The 16,775-nt window shown below is 44.6% G+C and overlaps 1 protein-coding gene across 1 annotated transcript in view; it reads right to left on the bottom strand.

Annotated features, from left to right (window-relative positions):
- macf1a (microtubule actin crosslinking factor 1a) overlaps positions 1-16,775 on the bottom strand; it is a gene marked incomplete at its 5' end in the record, with an annotated part of 253,846 nt that overhangs the window by 124,141 nt on the left and 112,930 nt on the right. Inside the window, 15 exon segments of the mRNA XM_079998137.1 lie at positions 1,248-1,373; positions 2,512-2,607; positions 3,197-3,301; positions 4,813-4,974; positions 6,190-6,267; positions 6,353-6,481; positions 7,183-7,492; positions 7,954-8,108; positions 8,589-8,682; positions 8,834-8,961; positions 9,894-9,989; positions 10,794-10,913; positions 11,296-11,402; positions 13,353-13,465; positions 14,018-14,184. Coding sequence (XP_079854263.1) covers positions 1,248-1,373; positions 2,512-2,607; positions 3,197-3,301; positions 4,813-4,974; positions 6,190-6,267; positions 6,353-6,481; positions 7,183-7,492; positions 7,954-8,108; positions 8,589-8,682; positions 8,834-8,961; positions 9,894-9,989; positions 10,794-10,913; positions 11,296-11,402; positions 13,353-13,465; positions 14,018-14,184 — 1,986 coding nt within the window.

Here is a 16,775-nt window from a genome sequence, read left to right as displayed (position 1 = left end):
GGAGGGCAGGAGGAGGATGGAGGGCAAGAGGAGGGTGGAGGGCAGGAGGAGGGTGGAGCGCAGGAGGACAGGAGGAGGGTTGGGGACAGGAGGTTGGAGGGCAGGAGGAATATGTAGGAAAGGAGGAGGGTGGAGGGCAGAAGGAGGGATGAGGGTGGAGGGCAGGAGGAGGGTGGAGGATAGGAGGCTGGAGGACAGGAGGAGGGTGGGGGACAGGAGGAGGGTGGGGGACAGGAGAAGGGTGGAAGGCAGGATAAGGGTGGAGGGCAGGAGGAGGGTGGAGAATAGGAGGAGGGTGGAGGACAGGAGGAGGGTGGGGGACAGGAGGAGGGTGGAGCACAGGAGGAATGTTGGGGACAGGAGGAGGGTGAAGCACAGGAGGAATGTTGGGGACAGGAGGAGGGTGAAGCACAGGAGGACAGGAGGAGGGTGGGGGACAGGAGGAGCTTGGGGGACAAGAGGAGGGTGGAGGACAGGAGGAGGTTTGGGGACAGGAGGAGGGTGGAGGACAGGACACCTACAGACAGACAGACAGACAGACAGACAGACAGACAGACAGACAGATAGATAGATAGATAGATAGATAGATAGATAGATAGATAGATAGATAGATAGATAGATAGATAGATAGATAGATAGATAGATATAGACAGCAGGACAGGAGGAGGCAGGTTGACAGGAGGAGGATGGAGGGCAGGAGGAGGATGGAGGGCAGGAGGAGGGTGGAGGGCAGGAGGAGGGTGGAAGGCCGGAGGAATGTGGGGGACAGGAGGAGGGTGGAGCGCAGGAGGACAGGAGGAGGGTTGGGGACAGGAGGTTTGCAGGGCAGGAGGAATATGTAGGAAAGGAGGAGGGTGACGGGCAGAAGGAGGGATGAGGGTGGAGGGCAGGAGGAGGGTGGAGGATAGTAGGCTGGAGGACAGGAGGAGGGTGGGGGACAGGAGGAGGGTGGGGGACAGGAGAAGGGTGGAAGGCAGGATAAGGGTGGAGGGCAGGAGGATGGTGGAGAATAGGAGGAGGGTGGAGGACAGGAGGAGGGTGGGGGACAGGAGGAGGGTGGAGCACAGGAGGAATGTTGGGGACAGGAGGAGGGTGAAGCACAGGAGGACAGGAGGAGGGTGAGGGGACAGGAGGAGATTGGGGGACAGGAGGAGGTTAGGGGACAGGAGGAGGTTGGGGGACAAGAGGAGGGTGGAGGACAGGAGGAGGTTGGGGGACAGGAGGAGGGTGGAGGACAGGACACCTACCATGGAGTCCTGTAGCAGGTCTTCCAGCTTGCCCAGTCGGCTGTTGCGCTCACAGCTGTACTGACGCCTGATTGAGTCCTGCAGCTGCCGCAGGTACCACTCACAGTCCAGAGCTTCCCTGGAGAACTGACGGAGAGATGGAGAAAGGACAGGGACGGAGGAGAGAGGGAGAGAAAGAGAGAGAGGAAGAACAGAAAGGAGATAAAAGAGAGAAAGAAGAGAAACAGGAGCAGGGGATTCTAATTTGAGAGGTAGAATACACACTGTACGCATCAGGGTTGATTCTGGCATTACCAAATTAAATTCAAGGACTTTCAAGTACTTTTCAAGCACAATTTTTTTATTTTCATCATCCATTTTCAACGTCATCTTAATGAATGAAAATATAATATGATGTAAATGTCATTGTTTATTATTTATATACGTTTAATTATTATTCATATGAGTATATTTATTATTTATATGAGTATATCTATTATACCAACATTTTTATTATTAGTCTCGTTGTCATCTTCTATTAGAAGTGTCTATTTCCAACCATGGGAACCCTTTTTCTCAAGGACTTTTCAAGCAACACAGCCCAAAAGGGGCTATTTCCAAGGTATTCCAGTGCTTACATTTCTGAGGATGAAATTCAAGCACCTGGTGTGAACCCTGTATGATTGCATATGTCGGTCAAAAGGGACCTGTTGTTGTGGCAAATTAAAGATATTACTTCAGAACTATAGATATTGCTTTAAGATCATATCATAGATACTGATATTTCTTTAGAATATTAATATAATTGTATAATTTGCCACACTGTGTAACACTGTGTTCAAAATAGTTTTGTACACGATTTTTCATTATAACTAATTGAGAAACAGTATAAAATGTTTACATTTTTAGTATTAATTCCTTAAAATAAGGAATTGCTCCTCAGCAGAGTATATATATATATATATATATATATATATATATATATTTTTTTTTAATTAATGCTAAGAATCCGTTTGGAAGTTGACATCAAATATTTGATGATCAGTGGCAATTTGGTAAATTTTTTTTACTTAAAAAACAAATACATCTGTTTTCATCTTTATGGACTTTTCTTTTATTCAAATTTTTTCATATTTTTTACATTTTTATTTTCCGTAAAGTCTTTTGCATTGCATCTGTTATATGGATCATGCTTGAATTCATATATATAAAGTAAATACTTATTACTATCATTATTATCACCGCTATTTTTATTAATATTATGATACAGTATGTATTGTGGTACCTGGAAGTATGCGGTGTTGTCCTTGAGATGCTGCTCCACACACACACACAGCTGCCCCACCCACTGCCACTGGGTCTGCAGGGCGGCACTGTAGGCCTGCAGGGGGAAAGCTTTATTTATAACACCGTTCAACAACAAACATGCACCTTCACATCTTCAGCTGGATCCATTCCTTCAATTCATCTTATCACCAATTTTGTAAAATAAATAAATAATAACTTCAAACAATTTATTTTTATAATATTTCGATATTTAATTTTTGACTTAATTTGATTCACTTGTTTAGCTTTTTGACTGCCACCTTTGCAAAAAATAACATAACATAATCTGCTGAGTTTTGAATCACATATATATATATATATATATATATATATATATATATATATATATATATATATATATATATATATATATATATATATATATATATGATGTGTATGAGCAAACTCACCCAAAAAAAAGGAATGAGAGAATCACCATGACAGGAATAAATATCAAATGAAAAAAGTTTTTTATGTACTATATATATAGTTATTATTTTTAAACATATTTATATTAATTGTTTTAGCAAATTGTAGAACTGCCTCTGCTGAGGACATCAAAATGGAGGATGACGTGTCTTTGCCGAAAGGTCGCTCAGTAGTGATGTTCCCCATGGTCGGTGCCATTGCCACGGTAACCTCACCTCCACTGTCTGCCTGGCCGGGTGGCTCTCCTGACACAGGCGCTCGGCCGTTTCCTGCAGCGATTGCATCACTTCTTGTTTGTCGTCCAGCGCCGCCCTCATTTCCTGGAAAACATGTGGACAAATCGAGGGAAGTCAAGAATTATTTCATCACTTATCAAAATGCAAGTTGTGGGTTTATTGGGAATTTTTAATATTTTTCATATTGTCTGTTTTTATTATTTTATTATAATCGCCTCTTTGTTTTGATGTGAGCTGCTGTAACACTGAAACTTCCCTCCAGGGATGAATGAAATATCTATCCATCTATCTATCCCCGTTCTAGTCTGTCCATCCGTCCATCCGTCCATCCATCCACCCACCCACCCATCCATCGTATCTTATCTATCCCCCTTCTGGTCCGTCCGTACGTCCATCCATCCATCCGTCTATCGGTTGGTCGGTACGTCCATCCATCCATCCATCCATCCATCCACCCATCTATCTTATCCATCCCCCTTCTAGTCTGTCCGTCCGTCTGTCCGTCCATCCATCCATCCGTCCGTCCATCCATCCCACCCATCTATCTGATCTATCCCTCTTCAGGTCTGTCCATCCATCCATCAACCCATCCACGCACCCACCCATCTATCCTATCCACCCCCCTTCTGGTCCGTCCGTCCGTCCATCCATCCATCGGTCCATCCGTCCGTCCGTCCGTCCGTCCATCTTATCTATCCCCCTTCTGGTCTGTCCGTACGTCAATCTTTCAATCCATCCGTCCATCCATCTATCCATCCATCCATCCATCTATCCATCGTATCTTATCTATCCCCCTTCTGGTCGGTCCGTATGTCCATCCATCCATCTGTCTATCGGTTGGTACGTCCATCCATCCATCCACCCACCCACCCATCTTATCTATCCCCCTTCTGGTCTGTCCATCCATCCATCCACCCATCTATCGTATCTTATCTATCCCCTTTCTGGTCGGTCTGTCCGTCCATCCATCCATCCTTCTATAGGTCGGTCGGTACGTCCATCCATCCATCCATCCACCTATCTTATCATATCTATCCCCCTTGTGGTCCATCCATCCACCTGTCCGTCCGTCCATCCATCCATCCAACCATCCATCTATCTATCCACCGATCCATCCATCTATATATGTATGTTATCTATCCCCCTTCTGGTCTGTCCATCCATCTACAGTATCCATCCATCCATCTATCTTCTGGTCTATCTATACATCTTATCTATATAAATCTCAGTGGCATTTATTGATCTCAGCTCGGATCTGATCCATCGCCATTTTTTCTTTTTCACAGTTGTTATTATTTATTTCTGTCTTTACAATTTATTACTGTTTTCCTTCTGGTCTCAGTGTGTTTTTACTGTTTATAAAGTGTGAGCTGTTGTTGCCTCCTCTGATTCTGAAGGCAACCAAATCTCTCCTCTAGGGGGCGATAAAGACGTGAACCTCAACGTTCTTTATCTTCTGATATTCCCTTCTCTTCCTCCTCCTCCTCCTCCTCCCTCCCTCCCTCCCTCCCTCCTCCCTCCCTCCTCCTACTTTTCTTCCTCCCCCTTCTCCTCTTCCTCGTCCACCTCTTCTTCCTGCCCCTCCTCCTCCTCACCGTGTAGCTCTCCCTCTTGGCGTTGACGTCGGGGTTGGCATCGCTCCAGTCGAAGGCGATCTCCTCTTCCTCACGCTCGTTGAGCCAAATCAGCTCGTCGGTGCAGCGCGCCACCAGGCCCTGCAGGCTCTCCAGGCTGCGCAGCCGCCATGACGACTGTTCCTATGGCAACGGCAACAAACAAACAGCATCAGGGCAAAGCAATGAAAAGAGCCTTGTCTGCTGCCCAGTTCCTTGTTGTTTTGTTTATAGTCCCCCAGAGGCATTAGGGGTAACTAACGACTGTTTGAACTGTTTTGATATATTAATATTTAATACAATTTAAATTGATGTATTCCTTGTCATCTTCTGATTAAATTATGTTTTATTAATGACTACACCAAATCAGTAGGATTGGGTAGACTGTACACAATGAAGGGAAATGTTTAAAAAAGCACTGGTTATTCGAAGCACAACAGTCATCTTGAAAAATATGAATATTCATTGATAAGCAGTCAAAGTGATAAGATATATTTTATAGAACAAAAGGACAAATAATAATAACGATAATAATCAATAATAACTACATCTTTTCAAATATCAGTTTTTATTTTATAGGAATAGGGATATTTGATTATTTCATTAAATTGATTTATTTGTTGATATAATAATGCATTATTGGATTCATGGTTCCATCCCTATCGCAGAGAAAATATGTATAAAAAAAAATCTGCCGCTGCGTTAATGATCACCTGTTTTCTTTTTCTTTAACAGGGACGTGACATTGTAGTCACACACACACACACACACACACACACACACACACACACACACACTTAAAATAGGAAATCTAAGGAACAAAGAGACAGACTACTTATCGGTATATATCAATTTAACAGCAACGTTTAAAAAATATATATAGATTTTTTTTATACTGTATATACAGTATATATATATATATATATATATATATATATATATATATATATATATATATAGGTCATCTTAATGTATCTGTGCCTATATATTTTTCAATTGCAGCCTTTACAATTTTGCCATTTTAATTTTATATTTTTACACTTTTTGTTTTCCATTTGCTTGGGCAATGTACAAGTGTATGTGTCTCACGTTAATAAAACCCTTTGAAATTGAAAAATGTTAAATTGAAAGAGAGAAAGACAGAAAAAGAGCGAGAGAGAGAGAGCGAGCAAGAGAGAGCGAGAGAGACAGAGGGCAGCAGCTGCACAGTAGCATGTGTTAACTTCAGAGGCTAATCAGCTCTGTCATGCCTAATGGGATGAACTCGAAGAATGGAATCAAATGAGACGCTACGCGCACGCACGCTACGCGCACGCACGCACGCACGCACACACACACACACACACACACACAACTGACCAGCAGCTTGCAGTACTGATGCTCCAGCTTGGACAGTGTTTCACAGTAACTGCTCTTAAAGTTAGGAGAAACTTTGGCCTGCGGGAGAGAGTGACACAGAGGTTATCATCATTTTGCGCGTGTGTGTGTGTGTGTGTGTGTGTGTGTGTGCGCTTGCGAGCACCTGGAAGTTGCGGGCTTCCTGCACGCTGCCCAGCAGCTCCTCCACAGCGCTATGGATGCTGTTGTGTTCCTGGAGGTTGTTCTCCACCGTGGGCAGGTCGGCCCCCCACTCAGCCCGCTCCAGCAGATCCTGAACACACACACACACACACACACACACACACACACACACACACACACACACACACACACACACACACACACACACACACACACACACACACACACACACACACACACACACACAATTAATTTTTATCACGTAGTGCTTTACTTCTGCTGTCGCAGTCTAGTGTCAGCATATAACACCAAATCAAGTCTTTATTTATAGAGCACTTTAAAATAACAAAAACAACTAATCTCCAAAGTGATGGAGCAGGGATAGAAAAAAAGAGTAAAAATATAGAAAGCAAAACAAAAAGAGAAACGGAACAAACAAGGTGCATACAGATGGTGTGACGTAAATATCTGATATCGACTGTGGTACTGTGTGTTTTCCCTAGATGTTCAGTTTACTTTTGGTTTGAAATAGATTTCCTGCTGACTTTAGCAGTGTGAGTTCTTAGTTTTGCTATGAGAATGTCTACAATAATACTGGTGTAAATTTGAGGATCAATGAAGTTAAGAGTTTCCCCATTAACAGAAAAAGAAGCTTCTTATCTAGCTACCACTATTTTTTCTGGTTTATTTGGAAAGGGACAGGTAAAAACACAGACATATAGAGAAGACAATTATATTTCCCAGTATTTCCCAACCCACAATATGACTTTCGAGTGTCCTTTAAACTGTCCAACTGTCCTTTAAAGCCTGCAGAAGGCTCTTCTTCCTCACCTGGGTCTCCTCCACCCATCCCAGCAGCTCGTAGATGAACCTCAGGCTCCCCTCGTCCTCAGACGACGACATGGCCACCAGCTGGGAGCGGGTCATGGGCCTGCGGAGCAGGGCGGCGCCCATTACCCCCGCGGCCCCGACGGCCCCGAACAGGGTCTGGCCCAGCGAGAAGCCCCCGCCGTCCGTGGGCCTCGGCTCCGTCTCCTCCCTGGCCGTCTCACTCGGCAGCCGGGACGAAAAGTGGCCTTTCCTGTACACGCTGGAGCACTGTAGTCGCAGCGAGACCAGCTCTTCCTGTAGGCTGGACGCCCTGCAAGGCCCGGAGCAGGCGGTGAGAGGACAGCGGTGATGAAGCACTTCCACTATCTTTAAACCAGACCGTATTTGGAGCAGTGGTTCGCATCCTTTTTCTCATCAAGGACCCTCGATTTGATACTCATTAGGCCACGGGCCCCAATGGATAAGATTCTATCACTGGGACCCCAATCTAAGGAGATTTATTTTGAAACATATGAGTTAGTCTAAACTTCCAAATAGTTGGAGCAATAACAGTGAAACTATGACGGTGCTTGCCTCCTGTGAATGAAATGCCAGTTTAAGGCTTAACCATTTTATCTCGGGACCCCCTGGACCCTCTAGAAGGGCTCCCCGGAAGGCCCGGACTCCACGTTGAGAACCACTGCCTTATCATAATCCTTTAACCAACCAACCGTACTACATGTCCAAACTCCTCACCCAAAGGAGTCTCCACCCACCCCCTGCCCGTCTCACCTGGAGCCCAGCTGCTCCACCTTGTAGTACTTCTCCTCTCTCAGGACCCGGAGTTCCTGGTTCAGCTGCCTGATCAGAACCTCACAGTCCTGAAGGTAGCAGGCAAGCTCCTGCTCGCACTGGACGCCATCACCGCTCTCCATGCGGGACATGTCCTGGACAGAGAACAAGTCTCTTTGATTGATTTGCATCCTGGACACTACTCTTACATCCTGGATACTACTCCTACATCCTGATCGCCACTCCTACATCCTGGAAGCTACTCCTACATCCCAGTCGCTACTTCTACATCCTCATCACAACTCCTACATCCTGGACGCTACTCCTACATCCTGGTCTCTACTCCTTCATCCTGGACGCTACTCCTACATCCTGGTCGCTACTCCTACATCCTGGACGCTACTCCTACATCCTGGTCTCTACTGTTACATCCTGGACACTACTCCTACATCCTGGTCGCTAATCCCATATGCTGGATGCTGCTCCTACATCCTGGTCACTACCTCTACATCCTGGACACTACTCCTACATCCTAGTTCTGTGTGTGTGTGTGTGTGTGTGTGTGTGTGTGTGTGTGTGTGTGTGTGTGTGTGTGTGTGTGTGTGTGTGTGTGTGTGTGTGTGTCATGGACTCACAGCTTGTAGTGTGTTCTTGGCCAGGGTGAGTTTCTCTTCACAGTTGAGGGCCATGTTCTGGATCTTATTGGCCACCTGAAGCAGTAGCTCCAACCTGAAACACACATGTGCATGTTACGTGCATGCTTTTGTGTTTAGGTACTGTGCGTGTGTGTGTGTGTGTGTGTGTGTGTGTGTGTGTGTGTGTGTGTGTGTGTGTGTGTGTGTGTGTGTGTGTGTGTGTGTGTGTGTTAAAGTGTATGTACCTGTCGACAGCAGGCCTCAGAGCCTTCTCTCTGTCCAGCATCTCCAGGATCAGCTTCCCCCACTGCTCCTCCAGCTGGTTGGGATGGAGCTCTGCAGGAAGCTTGATACGACCAAACTCTATCCACACCTAGACGCGACATGACACACACACATGCACACACAAACACGATATACATGATACATAGAACATATTATTACCAACAAATATAGTAAACAATATCTTCCAATTACCCTCTTGTTGCATTATGTTTTATTTTTTTAATTTCCACACTATAAAGACACACATACACAGACACATTTGAGAATTATATGCACGAGGAAAATAAGAAATCAAAAGAACACGGAACAATTACTTATTGAGGGACCACAAGTCACCCCCGTCTCCGACACCAAGCTATCGCTAACACTTCATCATGTGTTTGGTTTTCATCAAACGAGCGCTTGTTGTCACAGCAGGAAGGTAGACGTGCCAAAACGCTTCGGGACGTAGGCAAGTCAGAGTCAAGTCACCCAAGTACAAAGACACACACACACACACACACACACACACACACACACACACACACACACACACACACACACACACACACACACACACACACACACACACACACACACACACACACACACACACCAACATTTTCCCTGTCATCCACACACACACACACACACACACACACACACACACACACACACGCACACACTTGGAGCGAGGCCTCATGATGCATGGTAAGCTCTGCACGTGGCACCGTCAACACTTTCCCGGCCCTCACCGTACGTTCTCTGGTCATGTACCAGCGCCAAAAACTCCAAGAACAGACGAGTTCTTGTGAAGTTCTTGTGAAGTTCATGCTTCAGTGACGAACTCCCCCCCCCCCCGAGGCAAATTTGAAGCTATTACAGAAGTTGTTGCTGTTGTTGCAATGAATGTGAGAAGGCGAAGGAATTTGGATCGACCTCTGCCTAAAAGGTTGGGTTTGGGAACAGAACTCTGGGGCCAAGGGAGGTCACAAGAATGAAGGTAAAGCCGAGTGTATCCACCCTTTCATCCTCCCTTACCTCCAGCAGTTTGTAGATATGCTCAGTGCGATCCTTCTCCATCTCCTTGATGGGAATCTCTGTCTCCTTGAAATGGACGTACTGGTTGTAAAGTGCCTGCAGGGAATGGACCGGGGGATGGGGGGATGAATCAAGCGAGGAGATAGGAAGCAGAAGGGTCACTGATGAACATCGGCAGATCAATATCAGCGCGAACAGCGTTTTGGGTTCAAATAGGGAATCATTAACATCGGAGGCGACTTCCTCCTGACTTCAGTCACCGTTTGATAAAACACAGACGGACACGGAAGGGGAGTCTATTCCAATTCCAAAGGAGAAACACAAACTTACTTTACTGCTATACTACCTCCTTTCAAACAGCAGCTATTTATCTGAAACGGCTTTTCACGCGGTTGAGGCTCGTCTCTGGTTACGGACTGTCCCCAATTCTGAATTCTGCAACCAAACGTCAAACGTGAAGTGACCTTCTGCTTCTTCACAGGGTTCTGAGCTTTTTCGGAGCGTGTTCGATGCCTCTAACGCAGTCAAACATTCAGGTTTCAATGACGCGAAAATAAGGGTCCAGTTCGAATATATCCCTCTGGCTCTGAAGCTACATGCCTTGGCCTTACTGGCCTAAAGGGATGATGAAGGCCAGAACCTTCTCTCCTGCGTGTCCAACCTTACGTCCACCAAATCATGTTTTTTAAGCATCGATGGTATATAACCAACATTAGGAATTCAGGATTATCGCCGCCAAGATTGACAATTTCTACCCAATGACTCCAAATTCTTCAAATGCTCTCCATCGTATCCCAGATTCCCCAATATCTGACAAATCAATTTCACAGCCTAGATCTAGCATCTTCCTTGTGTTGCCCTGCTTCCCTTAACGGTTTTCGAGGAATGCCCGGCTCTCACCTTGAGTTCCACAGGGTTCTGCGGGAAGTTTTTGTCGGCCATGAGGGCCGTGTGCTGGCGGCTCCACTGGAGCAAAGAGGAGAACCGGGCCTGGTATTCAGACCACTGCTGGTCCACCTCCTGGGGCGGAGGAGAAGGAAGAGATTAACCAAGGGGATCGAACGGCATGTTTGGTAACTTATTCTGCTTTCATCACGACTTGAGTAGACTTGCATATTTGCATTTCATCGCGTTCTTTTTCCAATTTCATGATTTGTTGATTTTAATGGAAACTGCCACTTGGGTCGATAAAAACTATGACTGACAATTGTTTTTCCAATTTACTTCGTCAGGATGTCAAATCCCGGTAAGAATACAAAGGAATATCTGACGTGCAATTACAACAGTATTAGAAACACACATAAATATTCATGAAATTAATAGAAAAAGGGAAAATATGTGCTCAGGACTCATACTGAGAATGAAAATAAAATCAAACATGGAGTATTAAATAGGGGCGTACTTGTGCAGCAATGCCCTCCCCGCCCTCTGGGATCTTGGGGAAGGCGTCGTAGATTGAGGAGACGTAGGTGATGACCGACTTCTCATCGGGAGATGGAACGTCTACGTCTGCGAGATAAGGGAGAGACAGAGCATTCATAATAGTATAAATGTATTGAATTTGCACTAATTATTGCAATTTTCTGCTGAACTACAGAGCATCAGGCTCATTCCACCCCTTTAACTTGTTCTACACTCGTACAGATGATTAGGATTAATGGAATCCAAAATCACGTCAAAGCTTTTCTTTTTCTCTGAAGCACATTTGAAAATAAAAATAAAAACAACGACAGCAAGTCTTTCACTTAATCCTGACACAGCATGTCGGCCCTTATACTCAGTACTGCAGATGTGGAGGAAGACGCTCTGCTGTGGGCATGGAGCCCGGACGCACCGGCAGTGACCATGCTTACCACCCCCCCACCAACCCGGACCGCACCTGATGATGACCATCTGGAGGCACCTACAAACCTACGCTGAGCACCAGCAAAATACTGAATGCGGTCAAGCCTAAACATCACATAGTGTTTCACCACATAACCTATGATTTGTCATATTATGTTATTAACGCTGCCCACTCAGCTTCCACTGCAGCCTCATCATCCTAGAAGGGGTTTTCGGGGAGTTTTCTAGGGAATGCTATTGAATTCCATGTGTAATGTGAAGCCCTTTGAGACTGTCCTGTGATGAAGGATCATACAATGATCAGCCACAACAAACCACTGACAGGTGAAATTCATAACATGGATCATCTTCCAATGGCACCTGTCAAGGGGTGAGATAAATTAGGCAGCAAGTGAACAGTCAGTTGTTGAAGTTGATGTGTTGGAAGCAGGAAAAATGGGCAAGTGTAAGGATCTGAGCCACTTTGACAAGGGCCACATTGTGATGGCTAGACGACTGGGTCAGAGCATCTCCAAAACGGCAAGTTTGTGGGGTGTTCCCAGTATGCAGTGGTTAGTACCTACCAAAAGTGGTCCAAGGAAGGACAACCACTGAACCGCCAACAGGGTCATGGGCGCCCATGGGCTCATTGATGCACGTGGGGAGTGAAGTCTAGCCCGTCTGGTTCGACCCCACAGAAGAGCTACTGTAGCACAAATTGGTGAAAAAGTTAATGGTGCTATGATAGAAAGGTGTCAGAACATACAGTGCATCACAGCTTGCTGGGTATGGGAGCGGTCAGAATGCCCATGCTGACCCTTGTCCAATGCTGAAAGTTCCTACAATGGGCATCTGAGCATCAGAACTGGACCATGGAGCAATGGAAGAAGGTGGCCTGGTCTGATGAGTCACGTTTTCTTCATGCGGATGGGCGGGGTTAGGCTCCAATCCGATGGAGCATCTGTGGGATGTGCTGGAACAACAAGCCAGATCCATGGGGGCCCCACCTCACAACTTCCAGGACTTTAAGGATCTGCTGCTAATGTCTTGGTGCCAAATACCAAAGGACACCTTCAGAGGTCTTGCACTCACCGCCACGGGTCAGAGCTGTTTTGGTGGCATCAGGGGGAGCTAAACAATATACGTGGTTATTTGTCGTGGTTTTAAGGGTGGCTGATCTGTGTAAATACACGTAACTACAGTTGCAGTTTCTTTGCTTAAAGGGAAACTCGACCACCTCAAAATGAGTAGGGGGTTGCCAGGTATGAACTGCTACAGTACACATCGGACAAGACCATTACCATCATCAAAACTCAGCTGACTGAACTGGCACCAATGCAAAGAGTTTACAGACTTTCAAGGTTAAAATTTTAGATTTTATTTTTTTAGATGCTTAAATACTGTAACTCAGCATTTGACATGCTTGGAAGGTGTATTTCCCCTATTTCACATGGTGTTGACCTTTTCATCTGAATCTGGGTTAGTCAGGAGAAACCAAAAGGTTGAAGTATCCCTTTAACATTCACACAGGTCAAGATATTATATTTCACTGGATATATGTATGAAATTATGTATATGTATGTGACGAATAAACCTCTTGAATCTTGAATCCTTGACAAGAATCCAACTCCTCACCCTCTGCGTCCAGTAGTCTGGTGACCCCTAGCGACTCGGCGATCTCAAACGCCTGCTCCAGGTTGTCACGGTTACTCTGCCGCGACACCACCTCCATGTCGATCAGGTCTGGCCTGGAAACGAAAGGGTGAGAGAGAGAGAGAGATCTATCTATCTGTCTTATCCATCCATCTATCTATCCGACCACTTATCCATCACTCCTTATCCATCTATCCATGCATCTTATCTGTCTATCAGTCGTATCATCCATCCACCCAATCTTTCTATCCGTCATCCACCAGTCATTCCTCCAACATTCACTCCATCCATCTATTCAATCAATCATCTATCCATCTACTTCTGTCCATCCACCCATCTATCCATCTACCATTTGTCCACCCATCTACTCATCCATCTCTCCACCAGTTTATACACCCCCATCTGTCTATCATCCATCCGTTTGACCATCTATCCATCCATTCATCCATCCATACATACACTCGCCCTTTCATTCACCCATCCATCCATCCATCCATCCATCCAATCACACATCAATACACTCACCCTTTCATTCACCAATGCACCCATCCATACATCCATCTGTCATCCACCCACCCAGCCTCCAATCCTTCCACCCAGCCATCTATTTGTCCACCCCTCCTTCCATCCTTGCTCCGTCCTCTCACCTGTATCGGTGCAGCAGAGCGTTGAACATGCGTCCGTCGCTCCAGGAGGAGGTGAAGTTGACGCAGCGGAGGCCGGGGTATCCCTCCGTCGCCTTCTGGCTCCATAGCAACAGTTTCTCCTTCGCCGTGAGGTCGCTCGACTCCCCGCTGACGTAGATCTCCGAAATCTGGAGAGAGAACAGGGAGAATTTTATCAGTATTCTCAGTTAAATTTGGTCTCCTCTAGTTTATCTACACGAGACGTTCTCGACAGAAAACAGTCAACAGAAAGGAATTTCAAGAAATGAAAAAATAACAATAACATTTTGAGATGGGGATAAAAGATCAAAAAAAAAAAAAAAAAAGAATTAAGATTTGTTTCCAAAAACCTTTCCCTGTCACACAACAAACCCATATCAGAAAACAGACATCAGTATGATAAAAAGCAAAAACAGACTTTAAACACCATGACACACACACACACACACACACACACACACACACACACACACACACACACACACACACACACACACACACACACACACACACACACACACACACACACACACACACACACACACACACACACACACACACGTGTCTCTTCAGCAATTCAATTCAATCTGTTTTTTGTGGGCGGAAAAAAAACAGATCTCCTTCCATTCATCCCCTGTTCAGAACCTCCAATAAAAAAACAAAAAGACAAACTTCCTGTTTCATAAACACTGGACCATAGCGGTGTCAAATTTAATTTGAACACGTAAACATTGCACATTACTCACTGTTTCCCTGATGATAGCTCACATTTTTGGAAAAAAAAAAAAAAAAAAAAAATTAACTCTATTGCGGGTTTTGGAAAATTCTAATGATATCGTAAGAAAACCGCCTTAAAAATGATCTGGTCATACTGGATTTATTATTTCTATTTAAGGTGGGCATGGCTAACAACTGTAATTCTAAGTTAACAAAAAAAAAGAAAAATAAATAGAATTCCCTAAATGGAATTGCAACATCATTCCCCCACACATGAATTCGCTGGGTGTGTCGCCAAGCTGACGTTTGATGTGACGTCATCATTTTTCATTGAAATATCATTTGATTTTATTCAAATTTCCCGAAAAACAGAAACCTGAAGCGTTCCCCCCCTGCTCGCTACGAGGCTCCATGGTGTTTTCGATCCAAAGCTGCTCAGAGAACGACAAGAGCTTAGATCTGACAGGGAGGGAATCAAATCCCCAACCCACGAGTGCCTGGCTCCAAGTCACAGCTCCACTCTGCCGCCGCTCTCTCTCCCTCTGCACTCTCCTTCCTCTCTCTCCCCTGTCCCTCTTTCTCCCACCCTCCATTCTCTCCCCCAAACCCCCTCCCTCTCTCTCTCTCTCTCTCTCTCTCTCTCTCTCAAAAAAAAGACTTGATATTTATATGGTGGAGCCCAGCGCCCGTCCTTCTGCCGTCATCTGTATTCCTCTGTCATCCCTTCTTCCTTCGCTCTCTCCCTCTCTTCCTCTATTCAATTTCAACAATCTTTATTTGCACGGGTTGATTTTCAAACAGTGTTCCGACATCAAACATACAAGGAGAACAAGAGGAAAATAACGGAAATAAATAAAGGATAGTCACTCTCTCTCGTTTTCTCTCAGTTTCTGTCTCTCCGTCGCTAATCTAGAACAGTGTGAGAGGACAGCTCTGCCAGGAGACTGCAGCAGCAGCCAAAAGATGGAGAGAGAGAGACAGAGAGAGAAAGAGAGGGATGACAAGGTCTAGAGAAGCTGACAGGGGAAAGGAAGAATAAACAAGATCCCCAGAAATGAGGACACACACACACACACACACACACACACACACACACACACACACACACACACACACACACACACACACACACACACACACACACACACACACACACACACACACACCTTGACTTTATTTTTTTGGGTTGGGTTTTTGGTCAATAGCTGCAAAGCTCACACCTCTGGGATCATATAATAAATAAAATAACAGAGTTAATTACTTAGTAAATACATATAAATTAAGAAAATACGCTAAGATAAAAGGTTCCATCAGGTGAAGGTGTCCACAATAACAAAATAGAGAGAATAACACCATTTATCACCACTTTTCATTACCATAAATTAATCATAAATTGTAATTGGATGGTAGTCATTGGATCACCAACCAAAATGCCTTAACTTAACATATACGTATATACACACACATATATATATACATATATATATATATATATATATATACACATATATACAACATATATATACATATACAACATATATACATACAAATATAGACATAGATATATATATATATATATATATATATATATATATACATAGGTTTTCTCAGCTTAGAATGTGCCTCTGTGTTCTCAATTTTAAGCTTTGAAAAGCTAAGAAATACAGATTTTAATTTGTATTTACTATTTTCTGATTGTTCCAATGACTCTTTTTCAGACAAAATAAGACACTTAAAGCTGTATATGGTCTGCTGTCAGAAAGCCACTTTAACTGCAACTGATACTGTGAATATCATACTATGTAATCAATTATACGTATAATATTATAACATATATTGCAATAATGAAAACCTTTCAGAGAGAAGAACAATGGCAGCCAACACCGCACAGTAATCATTTGCACTGATATTTAGTCTCTAAGTGCAGGCTACACACGCTGCTGCTGCTGCTGCTGCTGCGATACACCAGCACCCCCCCAGGGATACTGAGCTGCCCCCCATTTTGGAAAGACAGACCCTTTGA

Source organism: Zeus faber, assembly GCF_960531495.2.
Source record: "Zeus faber genome assembly, chromosome: 1".
Lineage (NCBI taxonomy): Eukaryota > Metazoa > Chordata > Actinopteri > Zeiformes > Zeidae > Zeus > Zeus faber.
This window is presented reverse-complemented; position numbering and strand designations above follow the sequence as displayed.